This window comes from Vidua macroura, chromosome 3 (assembly GCF_024509145.1).
Source record: "Vidua macroura isolate BioBank_ID:100142 chromosome 3, ASM2450914v1, whole genome shotgun sequence".
NCBI lineage: Eukaryota > Metazoa > Chordata > Aves > Passeriformes > Viduidae > Vidua > Vidua macroura.
The window spans coordinates 3,272,071-3,285,352 of record NC_071573.1 but is presented as its reverse complement, the minus strand read 5'-3'; the positions used below and the strand labels follow the sequence as shown (position 1 = coordinate 3,285,352).

General features: G+C 38.4%; 1 protein-coding gene across 6 annotated transcripts in view; it reads right to left on the bottom strand.

The window, feature by feature from the left end:
• Positions 1 to 13,282, bottom strand: part of MAP4K3 (mitogen-activated protein kinase kinase kinase kinase 3) — a 64,341-nt gene that overhangs the window by 7,263 nt on the left and 43,796 nt on the right. For 5 of the 6 annotated variants that reach the window (XM_053974755.1, XM_053974757.1, XM_053974758.1 and 2 more), the window contains 11 exons: positions 13,171 to 13,280; positions 11,822 to 11,863; positions 11,510 to 11,594; positions 10,316 to 10,395; positions 7,803 to 7,863; positions 7,600 to 7,717; positions 5,707 to 5,765; positions 3,729 to 3,832; positions 2,823 to 2,994; positions 676 to 744; positions 467 to 559 (listed from right to left, as the gene is read on the bottom strand). In XM_053974755.1, the coding sequence (XP_053830730.1) occupies positions 467 to 559; positions 676 to 744; positions 2,823 to 2,994; positions 3,729 to 3,832; positions 5,707 to 5,765; positions 7,600 to 7,717; positions 7,803 to 7,863; positions 10,316 to 10,395; positions 11,510 to 11,594; positions 11,822 to 11,863; positions 13,171 to 13,280 (993 nt within the window). The remainder of the gene's footprint in view (positions 1 to 466; positions 560 to 675; positions 745 to 2,822; positions 2,995 to 3,728; positions 3,833 to 5,706; positions 5,766 to 7,599; positions 7,718 to 7,802; positions 7,864 to 10,315; positions 10,396 to 11,509; positions 11,595 to 11,821; positions 11,864 to 13,170; positions 13,281 to 13,282) is intronic. The other variant, XM_053974756.1, reaches the window with a different exon arrangement.

Genomic DNA, 13,282 nt, shown 5'->3' with positions numbered 1-13,282 from the left:
TTATTCATAGAAGATCTCAAGTTGGTAGAGACTCATAAGGATTGCTTAGAACATCGTCCAGATGTTGCATGAGCTCTAAACAGGCTTGGTCCTGCGACCACTTCTCTGGGGAGCTCAGTCTAGCAATCAATCACCCTCTGAGTGAAATGCATTCTCCTAATATCCAACCTGAATTTTCCCATATGCCACTTCATGTAATTTCCTTGTCCTTACTGCTGGTCATGACCTTTGGCTGCCAGAGCACACTGCTGACTCATCTTCAGCTTGCTATCAATCCCAACCCCCAGATCTCGTTCTGCAGAGCTGCTCTCCAGCCTCTCATCCCCCAGTTCGTGTGCATAACTGGGACTCCCTCATCCCAGATGCAGAATCCACCACTTGCTCTTGTTAAATTTCATCCAGATGGTGACTGCCCAACCCTCTGACCTCCAGGGATATTCAAGACTAATAATGAAACCCAGCTTACCTATTGATTCAATCTGAAAGTCAAACGTGAGCTCTGACGACAGTTTGCGGCTGGATTTTAACCTGCCTTGCAGATTCACTATTTTAATGCAGCCTAGACAAAAAAATAAGGATATGTTAACCAAGGATTATCTTCAATATAGAACCTAATTTGAACACAGACTATGCATGTGTATGCATACACATATACTTAGTTGATAGCAAACTTACAATCCAAACACACCAAAATGGTGTCTCTCTCCAGCTGTGTTACATGGACAACACTCGTCTCCGTAGTGTCTATAAAAAAATGTCAGTGTTAGTTCATAACATACATTAGCATGAAATTTGAAATGGAAGTTCTAGAGATTGAGACATTTTGATGGATTAGTGTGTTTTATCTACTTAAAATCATCATCCTACCAGTGACATTACTCTTCTCCTAGAGATGCATGTCCACTTATCCAATATGTTGGCTGTGAAAGGAAAACTGAAGCTACAACACTGAAGAGTATGGATTTAATTCAGCCTTTTCTGAGCCATGTCACAAAAGCAAACTGACATGTACATTGCTCTCCATTTATTTTCTGTGGGTGTACTTGAATATTGCTGTTACAAAAAGGCAGATACATGTGACTGTCCACACTATGCTCTTTTCTTCTGTCTTTATTTCTAAATCCTGATAGGGACTTACATACTATTACTTAATTCTTGGTGCTATTTGCATCCATCCCCAGATGTTCCAAAAATAGGGGCTTATTTCCTTCTCTAAACCCTCAAAAGAAGGGCTATTTTCTTCTCTTCTGAGTTACAGCTGCAGCAGTCTCCATCACAGCAAATGGGAATTTGACCCACAAGTGATTAGTGGACATGTCAGCTCAAAAGAGAAGTGTAGTTTTGGTCCATTTGTTTGTTAACATTAAAGTTACATACAAAGCAGCTCTTACTAATTCAAAATTACTGCCAGATTCTGTAGGCATCCTTCATATAGCAAAGAGAAACTCAGTAAATCCATTAGACATGAGAAATTAGAGCACATTACCTAAGAACACAAAAGCAGCTTCCGGTTAAAATTATAAAAAATAAAAATCTGTTTGCATCATTGCTCTCCTGCCAGCAGGGGACAGGAATAAGCTGATGCAGAAAAAGGGTTTAAATTTGAGCTACAAAAATAGGAGAAAACAACAACATAGACATAACATGAGAACACACAAGTAATGCAAGGAAATTGTAACAAAGTGTGGAAGGCACAATGCAAAAAAAGAACAGAGAAGGGATTAGTACTCTTGCATTTAGGCACCAATGCAAACAACATTAAGAGAGAAATGATAACAGGACATTTCTCTTCAGCCTGCTTCCTTTATGGGCTGTGCTATAAATTCACACAGTTACAGGTAGGAAGGAATGAGAATAAAATGCATTGTCTGAAGTAGTAAAGTGTGTTAATTGGCCATCCACTGCTCACTTTGGGTATTGTAACTATGCTTTAAACTGTGTCAAAATCTGATGCACTTTTCAGCAGCAGCAAGGTCAGTGGGTATCTTCCTGGAGGAAACTGTTCTTGCTAGTGAATTCCACAGTACACACTCATCTGGACTCATGCACACGTGTCTGCCAGCACAGAGCTACGTATAAATTCACCACAAACCAACAAGGGATCCATGACAGGCAAAACCAAAGCTTCTGAACCTGCCAGCCATGGCTAGCAGTGGTTCCTTACTGCATCTAGGTTCAGGGGGCAACCTTGTAACTCTGAAAAAGTAATTCTTAGCACACTTCCATGAGACAATTTCTGCTGTTGCTCAGATGGTGGCCATCTCACTCATGGTGCCCACACTGGTGATGGGCAGGCACTCGGTTTCCTGCTACCAGTGGTCCTAATCCTTTTTGCTTTCCATAAACACCAGAAGAATGCTCTATCTCAGCAGGAGGTGATAACACCATTTCTTACCATAGTGACACACTGCAGGAGAGCCAAAATACATCTTCCAGAGATGTCAAAAGGAATTGCTCAGAATGCAATTTTACTAAAACCTATTAAATAAACAGAAGTCATGGTGCCAGGGTAGAGCACAAAACAGCACGGGGGCGGGGTAATAAAGTGCTGCCTAATTTATGGAAATGCAAGAAATCATAACTCCATCCTCTGCTATACCAAAAATCTCAAAGAATCCAATCAGTTCAACAAGGAGAAACATTAAAAAAGTGCACGTGCAAGCAGGTTCAACCAGATACCCCTTTAAGCAGAGAACTTGCAATTATCACTTAGCCTTAATGATTTAACCATTTGCTTCCTTAGAGAAGCCTACCTTTTAGTGCTTCAGCTATAACAGAAGAGCAAAGAACATTTTGGAATGCAATGACAACAGTACACAAACCTGTTTCTGTAAACCACGAAGAGGTAGAATTTGGGTTGACAGTCTCAAACTTCACCACCTGGTTGAAGTCTCTTCCTCTACTGACACCAACACAAACTAAAGGGAATTCCTGCTCAGGGACTACCAGCATTTCAAACAATCTCAGTGGACAAGGTACAGGAAAATCTATGTGCTAGAGGAATAAGCAAAAATAGATATTAGAAGGGAAGGAAATAAATGTATTCTGAGTTGCTATTAGATATTCAAACTGTATGGTAAATTTTAGGACATACTTTGTAATGTTAGGTTTACTTCTTCAGATAACAGGAATTCATAAATACAAAAGGCCTGAATTAAGAAGCTTGGAGCATCTCATGCCAATTCAGTTAAAATAAAATAGCATGTCTTTTATAATGTGTGTCCTTTGCAGCTGCCCACGGACAACAAGAGTGCTCATCACTGCTCTCCCTGGCTACTGAGCCTCTAAGCCTTCTAGGCTGATCCAGTTATACCAGCTGCCTTTTTAGAAACATGAGCCCACCCTGGCTCTGTCTCTCTCCAGGTGATATCATATGTGGAGATAACAAGCATTTCAAAAAACACAGAAGAAAAGGTCACTTCTCTCTAGTATGGGAGCAAGACCACTGCTAACCCATGTCTCAGCCTGCCAGCCTCAGTTTTCTACTGTGCAACTGAAGGGCAATGTTCATGGAGAAAAGGGCTTGGTTCTCTAACTGAAGTGCACCCCAAAAACATGAACATTTCTTTTGAGTCAGTTAATAAATTACACATTTAAATAGTTCTTTTCAATATAATGTAACAGAAACCAAGAGAAAAGTCTAATAAATCATGAAATGGCTAACACTTATTCTTAACAAGCCACTACAAGATAACTAGAAGACAACATGAGAGTAATTGTAATTTTACCTTGATTAACATAAATTTTTGCATTGGTTCAACCCATTCTAACAAAACAATGCTAGACTGTAGTGCTCCACAAAGGTACTTGTGGCCTGTGTAGGGATTTCTCACTGCCAAGAAAAGATAGAGAATATTAGTGTACTAAGCACATGCAAATTATAAACAATTTCCAGCCATGTAGCAGTCCCTTTACTTTTAGAAAAATACCCACCACCCCCAGTCTAATATTTTATATATTTAAAAAATAGCTGATTGCACACGCACTTGAAGTGTCTTGGGTCTACTGTGTTGGTTTGCCTAAGCTGTCTCAAAACCACAAACAAGCTGTTAAAGAATGGCTTTTTCTACAACACACAGTTAGCCAGCAGGCAGTGAACAGTTCAGCTGCCTTTCAAGTACTGTCACAGCCAGTCTGAAATCCAGGAGCTCTGTAATTCTGATGAACAATTCTAGACCATCAGGAAATCCAGCTGAAACTGAAGAACAATAGAAGAGCAGGAAGTGCTGCTCTTCCATTGTCAGAACTCAATTAAAAACTGGCAGAGAAAAACAGAGTTGCAAAATCAGGCCCTGTGAAGTTTCACAACTTCAATTCTACAAAACTGACAAAATTTCACTCCTTAAGCATTGCCAATATTTCATTTAAGACAAACAAGTGTTATTTTGCACTTTGTACAAATCCATCTAAGGACCAGATTTTACTGTGCAGTGAAGTGACTGTGGGCCATCAGGCAATAAACAACACAGTTTAGATTACAAAGTTCTACAATCCAGAACTATCCACAGAAGTTAAATATGCTCACACTACCTTACTGCCACAGAAAGTCATCAGCAATCCCTTGGCACCTTAAACATCAGTGCTTTATTTCATTAATCCAAGTTCTCACTCAACATCAGACTGATGGCAAAGTGCAGCAAATAACACTCGGTGTGACCCTGAGTAAGGCTGAACTCAGCAGCAGAAACCACAAAACAATCACCAACACCTGTAAGGTGCAGAAAGAAGACCAGAAGTTCTCGTCTTTTTCTGCCTCCTGTGGCACTCCTGCTGCCCTGAGGCCAAAAGCAGACTTATGTGCCAGCAGGAATGGAGGCTCAAGCCACAAAAAGTAAGACTCTTACAGCCACCCTTGCTGTGTTCATAAATTATCCCTCATGTCTATCACACACAGAGGGCTCCAGGCTCAGGAGGCTGAGCTATCTCTGAATATGAAGACTCCCCTCATCATGCCAAGTAGCACAGCACTCCTGTTAGATTGTGTGTGTGCCTGGCAGGACAGGAATCACAGAATCACAGAGGAGCACACCACAAGGCTTCTTGTTTTATGAACAGAAACCTAGAAACATAGGGATTTCCAAATTAATTTTTCTGTCAGAAAGTCAGAGTTTTTACATACTCTGACCCCTGTCACTTCACCCCTGTCATCCCATGAGTGCTCCCTGCAGCATTCATTAACACTCATAGTGGTTTGGGGTTTTTTTCATCTGTCTCCCTTTTAGAACATGTCTTAACACAGTGCAGCTTTGAGACTTTGGTAGCTGTCACATTATTAAACACATTATAAAGGCTTCAGAGACAACATTGTCCTCAAAGAATTAAAAATACTCCTTTGCTTTTTGTCACCCAATATTGATAACTGAAACTTCTGCTAGGAATGCAGGTAGCTTAATCCTGATGGCAACTTCTCTAAGTTTCTTCATCCACGGAGATTAGGTTCTTCTTGAGGATTGGTTTGAATTTTGACATCACTCTGCTTCTCTGCATTTCTTGTAAACTGTCTTTAAATATCAAGAGCTAAACGGGAAAGTTTTCACTGCTTAAACCCAAGGACTAACCTGAATGAGCTCAACATCTACAAATGCACAGCTTCATAATAATGACAAAAGTCTCTTCTCCCTTTACCTCCTAAACTTCACTCAATAATCTTAATATTGCCACCATTTGTGCTGCCCCTTCACACTTATTCTCCAGATCTTCACTTACCAACACAACACTTTTGACACCATTTAGTGTCAGGAATTTTTGTAGATACCGCAAACTTCCTACAAAAGATAAACACAAAATTATTGATGGACTAAAACAATTGAGTGAATTTTCTTTTTTGACATTCACTCATAGGAAAACATCTGCCACACCAAAAAACTAAAAAAATACAAGTTTGCATATTTCTTGTGAAATCATGGAAACAATAATGTGAAAATTTATCAGATAAGTCAAAATGTTATTTGCTGGTAACAGGACTCAGAGTTTCTACACACATAAGAAGACAACAGGCACTATTGAGACCAGCCACAGTACTCTTAACAACAAAAATAACTAATTTGATGCTGTAGAAAAGATAGGAATAAACAGATTGATAGACAGATGCTGCACTCAAAGCTATGAAATGGGAAAACAGTTGTGTAACATTTCAAATGGAACTGTCCAGAAGTGACTGATAATGCAAAAGGATTGAACAGCACAAAAACTGAGTACTGGTCACAAATTTTCATTGGAACAAGTCATGGAAGGCTTGAAAGGAACTGCTCAAGGACATTCCAGGGAAATAAGCTGGAAAGGAGACAGACATTTGTCTGTCATTATCACAGACATATTTTCTGCTACTCAATGTCTGCCTACCAAGTATCATAAATTGAGGTTAGAACATTTTGCAAATGAATATATAAACCTCACAATTACTTCAAATTCAAATTTGCTTTGCCTTTTCTCTGCCAAAACCTCTGCTTTTACCATTTTGCATGTAGCACTCACCATCACAGTATCCAGAAACTTGTTTAAGAATACACTTTATGGTCTGGTAGGAAAAATTATGTTCCCCTACATACTTCAAATGTCTGTCTTCTGCCTGGCTAAATGTCACTACCCTAACACCCTACAACCAGAGGTAAAACAGGAAAACAGATTATTTATATTAATCTTTCCTGCCTTTGAATGACTGGCTTGGCACTCACATTCAGGTTCCTGGGAAGTGACATGACAGGACAAGAAATTTTCTGAGTCCTCTGCAACTTAGGTGAGGTACCATTCCAGGCAGAATCTAGTCTGGTTTTCCTAGCATGATCCTTATGGTAATTATGGTTATTAGTCCACTGCTGATTCAGTCCTCAAGCCAAAGTCACCCACCAAAGTCAAATTTGGAAGAGAGGAGCAAAACAATAGTGCAAGTACACAGAAGATAACAATTCAAAGCACAAATTATCTCTTAGTTATTTTGAATTTACCCTCTAGGAAGAACACAATTTTCAGACAAGTGTTGCACCATTATGTTTGCAGGTAACTGAACAAGAAGAAGCCTTTCCTGAACCCAAGAATTACATGTTAATAGACTTTTAATAGAACCAAAGGTAGCAGAGAATCAATTTTTCTATTTCCTAACAGAAATCCTGTTCTATTAGAAGAACCAGTGTCTCACTATACACTTTATGAATCCAAGTCTTTTCTGCAAACTAGATTAGTGTTACTACCTTCTGCTGGGATTTGAATGGGTTACTACTAAGGCTTGTTTGGCAGTGTCCTGGTTCTGGCCAGGACAGGGTTAATTTTTGCAGCAGCCAGGAGGGGCATGGCCATAGTTTTTGTTCAGCATCAAGTACAAGCAGGATTTACCACTCTAGACTATACCTGAAAAGAGCTATGCTCAGAAACAAGAGCTTTCATAACCAAAAGGTAAGGTGTACCAAAATCCATTTCTCTAACAGGAGTAATTCACATCCTGATCTGTGTAAATGTAGGGCTCAACCCTCTGATTAATGCACATAAGTCATTTACTGCAATCTGAACAGAGCCCCCCACTATCTGGTGTTCCCAGAGCTTCACAAGCATCTCCTGAACTCCCAGAGTTAAGATATTCTGATATATCCAATGATGTGTATTTACCTGGGAAGTATTCGGTCAGGGAGTTTATGTGCTGGAATAGCAACAGGTAACTTTTGCATTTGCCTTGCATAATCAAAGAGTCCTGGTAGATTATGGGAATAAAGCTGAGAAGCTTTACCTGGCAATTAGAAAACAAACCACACTTCAAATACGAAACCAAGTGTTTACCAGTGCTACCACTGAAAGACAGCACAGTAACTTACCAGATATTGATAACAAACAATTGTTCATGACATATAACCAGGTACATCTTCGAGGAAATAGCTGATAAATGGAAGGAAAAACAAAGAAGTAGCGTTCAATTTGATATACACAAGACAATTATCAATTAGTATCTGCTTCGATGACAGGACAAAGCTAATACTGACTTGCTTTTTGCAGCAGAAATAAGTTTAAGCCAAGTAATGTTTACCTGGATTCCAGAGTTAATTCAGAGTAAATCTTAGGCACACACAATATATTTAATATATGAATTAACATTTAGACAATTAGCACATTTTATACTCCTGTCTTCAGGTATATTATGTCCCACAAGATGTCATTATAAAGATCAATCAACCCTTTTCAAAAAAATTCAAAAACCACTGAATTTTCTCCTTCAAAGAAGAAAAGCTCAACAACAAACTCCAGTAAACCCAGCATGGTCAACAAACCACAGCCGTTCTAAAGCCTGTGTCCAAATCTCCAAAGCAAGAGTGTCCAAATCAAGAGTCCAAATCTCTTGAAACAATTAAAACTAGCACTTTGAAGGGATTCTTCACCTTCATGATTACACATTTCACTTAAGTGATGAATGAGTGCAACAAATGTTCAAGGCAGAGCTGTTTTTTGTCAAATTCTGCAATTCCTAAAAAGATGGGGGTGAAAGCAACACACAACTACTTTCCCCCCCCCACTAAGTTCTGGAACTTATTGACACAAGATGCTATGGAGGTGGGAAGTACCAACACAAACAAGGAATTACACATACTCATGTTCAAGAGGTCCAAAAGGGGACAAATAATAGGCAGGGATCCTCCAACATCCCTCATTCAGTGACTCTAGTGGAGTCTGAGGAGAACACACAGTGACTAAGCTCATTGACACTTCCCAGTGCCACTTTAGGAAAAAGACTATTGGGCTAGATGGACCACTCAGAAGGACAATTGTTTTGCTCTTAAAAAAACACAAAAGAAAACAAAACACAACTCTTCCAAAAAAAGAATAAAATATTAACCTTGAAGCTATTCTAACTCCTGGAAATGTGTATTATGTCTCTTTTGTCCACTGGTGAAGTGAAATACAGAGAAAAATAATCAAGGACACTACTTTTGCTTTTATGCTGAGTTGTATCAGAGTGAGAGTAAACAATGATATAAACCACAAAACTCAGAAATGCTATTAAAGCCCTACTGACTGTTATCATAAATAATGATGCAATAAATGGTTAGCAGAGAGGGTGCCCTTCTATTCCTGAAATCTTCTCACAACCTAAACACATTGTAAGAAACACCTATGATAATAATCTACCACACTGCTTGTGTCAAAATTTAACATGCAAGGTTGATTGACCTTCTGTAGGTACATGAACATATTGTGACTCAGTAGGTTTGGATCTGAGGATTAAGGAACAGCAATTCTTCAAATTAGCAGGTTAATTGACCTGTCACTCATTCCTTGTTCCACACATAACTGGCTGTGTTAGCAAGTATTTCTTCTTGTCTCTAAGTGCTTATTAAAACATTTTCCTGAAAGCTCACTAGGCAACACACTATGTGATTTTCATTACAGCTCTTCTCCTCCTTGCCAATTAAACCAAACCAAAACCAAACTCCAAACAATAAAGAAAAAAATCCAAACCTTTTCTTGGTCTACCTAGTGATATTTCTCAGGGTAGCTGCTACAACTGCAGTACAGCAGCAGAGTGGTACCTGAGCTAAGTTTAAATGAGTAACTCAAGCATCAGTATGATTATGGGTTACACTGAGCTCAGTTCAACTCCCTCTCAACAAAAAAGACATCTCTAAAATGTCTGGACCTTGGAGGATGAACAAACACCAGTGCCTCCAGCTTACAGTGTGAAGGCTGTCCTTGCAAATTTCTCCATCTTGATGGCGGGAGCACAGCTCCCTACGGTAGGGAGAAGGCAAGAAAGAAAACAAGTCTCTTAGAGAGTAACAAAAGAGCTGGAGAATACAGAAAAGCCTGCAACTTGCATTTTCCCCTCCCCAGCATCCCTTAAAAAAAAAAACACTTCCTGTAAGACTTTGCAAAGACAGAGCTTTAGGTGGAATTCAGTAAGCTGAGTCTCATCAGCAAAGCTTTCAAGACCACAAGAAGGGACTCCTGGGAATAAAGGATCTCCTTGCTTCCCTGTAGCTGAATCACAATGTTTATTGCAAAAATTCTGTACTGTAATGAAGTTTTAAGGAAAATAGAAGCTTTCATCCAAAGTGCATCAGGGAAATTCCATACTATACACCTCATCATTGAACTGCAGAACAATGCACTAGGATGAAGTTCAAAACACAAACAGATGAAGATCTCCTATATAAACACAGTTCAGCCTACAAACACAAACATGACTCAAAAGTATCCTCAGTAGCAAATATTTAAGGTAATTCTCAGTGTAGCCAGTACCTATGTAAATATAGTAAAAACCATTTTTACAAGGATTATACAACATTAATCTAAGGGGTTAAAAATGTGATTTATTTTTTTTAAACCAGAAATATACCTGCTCCATTGATGTTTCATGAAGTTCATTGAGGTTCAGTGTGTAAATTCCTTCTTCTGCTCCAAATATCAAGTACTGATCTGCAAACACAAACAAAAAGAGGTGGAAATCTTGATTCAGGAAGGTATGTACATCTTTACCAAAAAACAACATCTACACACACAGAAACAAATCCAACTACAATAGCTACAGTGTTTGAAAGCATGGAAAATTAATCCTGATAAAGAAGCTTTAATTTATGAATGGGGCTGTTTTAAGTCATTAGGAAAGCTCAGGGGTTTTTTTGAGTAACAACTGAATTTTTTTTTTAAAAAGCGATTCAACCACAAGCAGGAAATCATGTGAATAATTTCAGCATATTCTACTTAGACATTTCCAAATACTATGGAAATATCCATTGCCTTCTTTGAGAGTACTTCTACAGCAGTAGTGACTTGAGCATTTTCTCAGGGGTCTGTGGGTGCCTCACCTCTTGAACATAATCAAATCCCTGGATTGTACATATGCATGCAAACAAAGCAGACATCTCCTATGAGATGATGCCAACTGCTAAGGATTTACCCTTTCCTAATACCAGTTCCTAAAAAAATCCAAATAGTTTCTTGCTGACCAGCTCAGTAGTATGTCTATATAGCTTATAATCAAATGGTGTAATGGCAGGCAAAGTGAGTACAATATTACCAACTATCCCTTTTATCAGGCTAGATATTAAAGCACTAAAATTTATGCAAAAACAAACAAACAACCCCCCCCAAAAACCCAAAACAAAAAAAACCCAAACAAAAAACACCCACAAAAACAAACAAACAACCCCCCCCAAAAAAACAAAAACAAACAAACAAAACAGCTGCAGAATCCTGTAGGGCCAGAAAGATCTCAGCTAAGAAATCAATATCAGCTAAGACCTCAAAAAGTCAGATTTTTTACAAATAAATTAAGATTGCCTTCTTTTGGACTAAAATGTTGAGAAGAGTCTTTAACTTCAATATGTAATTTATTCTTTTTAATCAAAGCAAAAAAACTTCACCCAATATATCTTAAAAACAACACTACTTTAGACAGCAATGGCATAACTAAAAATGACTCCTGCTTATATGAATATATGTCTGTTTTAAAAGGAATAATCCTGCTCATCTAAGCACCCATGAAATTCAAGGACAGGACAAAATAGGTAAAATACTCATCATATAGTACCTCTTGTATCTGGATTTATCCAAGATGTTGCACAATGAATTTTTAATGGACAGCCATTGAAAACCTTTGAAAAGCAAGCACCCATCTGTAGAAGTAAAAACATTAAATACATGCAAAAAATTAAAATGTGACCTTCCCAAGAGGATTATTTTTACTTCAAGTAGTAACAAAAGGTTAAGAGTCATACCACTGGCTTAGCATTGCTAAGTCATATTAGGTTTTTTAAGTAAAAAAGCAAATACTACAAAATTCAAAAAATGTGCTCTTTCACCCTGCCCCCAACATGCACTTGTGTGACTCAGCAATACTCACATGTACTTTAGGAGTGGGAGGAAGGCCGTTACTAATTGGTTTCTAGAAAATAAAATTTAGAAGTATGTTTACACTCACACACACACTATGCTTGAACATGTGTATTTCCCTCCCCACACACAGCATAACCACAACACTCAGTGTCCCTTGTTCTTTTGAGAGTTTTAAAGCCCAAATGTCACACTGCGACACGAAATAACTCACAGAAGCTGGCTAGATGTAAAAGGGAAGAAAAAGAACCCAAAAAGGCAAACTTTATTTTCTGACTCCACTATATATACAATAGTAAAAATGACAGTGGATTGGAGGGTTAAACTGCCACCTCTCCAACCACACTGGTCAAACTAATAGTCTATCAATTCTCTCCACCCATAAAGAAGAATGTAAAACAATCATTATTTACATTAACAGGTGTGAGAAAACTTAGTTAAAATATATAAACATCAGAAGACATAGGAACTTTTAGAAGAACTTTAAAACTCTCAAAAAACCAAAACAACACAGTGTAATTTTCTTCCATTAAAGTCTCCACTATGATTCCCTAATACCTCCTCATGGAAGGTTTGCACGGTGTTGTGCAACATTTTCACACTACAGTGGTGCCTGTAGGAATGCAGTATAATGTAGAATTTCCAGTACTAGAGAGTTTAAGCAATATTGGAACAATTGCTCAACCCTTCAGTATTGCAGCATTAAATGTTACCACTCAGTGCTACATGCACTTTCCTGTGTCAGTATCAATTTCTCCTAGCACAAACAAACTTCTAAACAAACCCATTTCACAGGTAAACTTCAAGCACACAATTTCAAATGACAAGATCAAAGCTGTCCAGGTAATCCTACTTTCCAAAGTACAGCCAGTATTACTGGCACTTCCTTAAAACAAAACAAAGACTCATCACCACGTTTCTAGTCTATTTCCTCTTCACTTCTCACAAAAAAAAAATTACATTTCCAGCCTCACACTTGGAAGGAGCCCTCAAAGAGGGCAGTCTCATGTTATATTTAATCCAGTCTAACTACAGCATATTCTATTCCCTCATTTCCCCATTTGTTTAAACAGTCACTGCTCAGTACAGCACAAGACATGACTCTCATTATGTCTCTCAGGTGTGTGAAAGACCAAGAAAATTGGATGTATTTGTGATTATGTTTGTTTCTAAGAAAAATGAAACACTGAAACTTCAGCATAAGGCTGGACAATCAAGGAAAACTGTGTTTTGATCCAAAGTAAACAAGATGCCATCTAGCATAATTTCCATATTAAAAGGAATGCCTGCTCCTTTTCCTTGCACATGCAGAACAGTCACAACATCTCTAAAAGGATACCCAGAAGCTTAAATACCTACCAGCATTTCCTTCTTTTCTTTCCTTGAAAAGTTAGTGTCTCTAGCTTCATTCTGTTGAGGTGGCAGCTCCTCTCTTTCACCATTTAATTGCACAGAAGTGACTCCATTACCT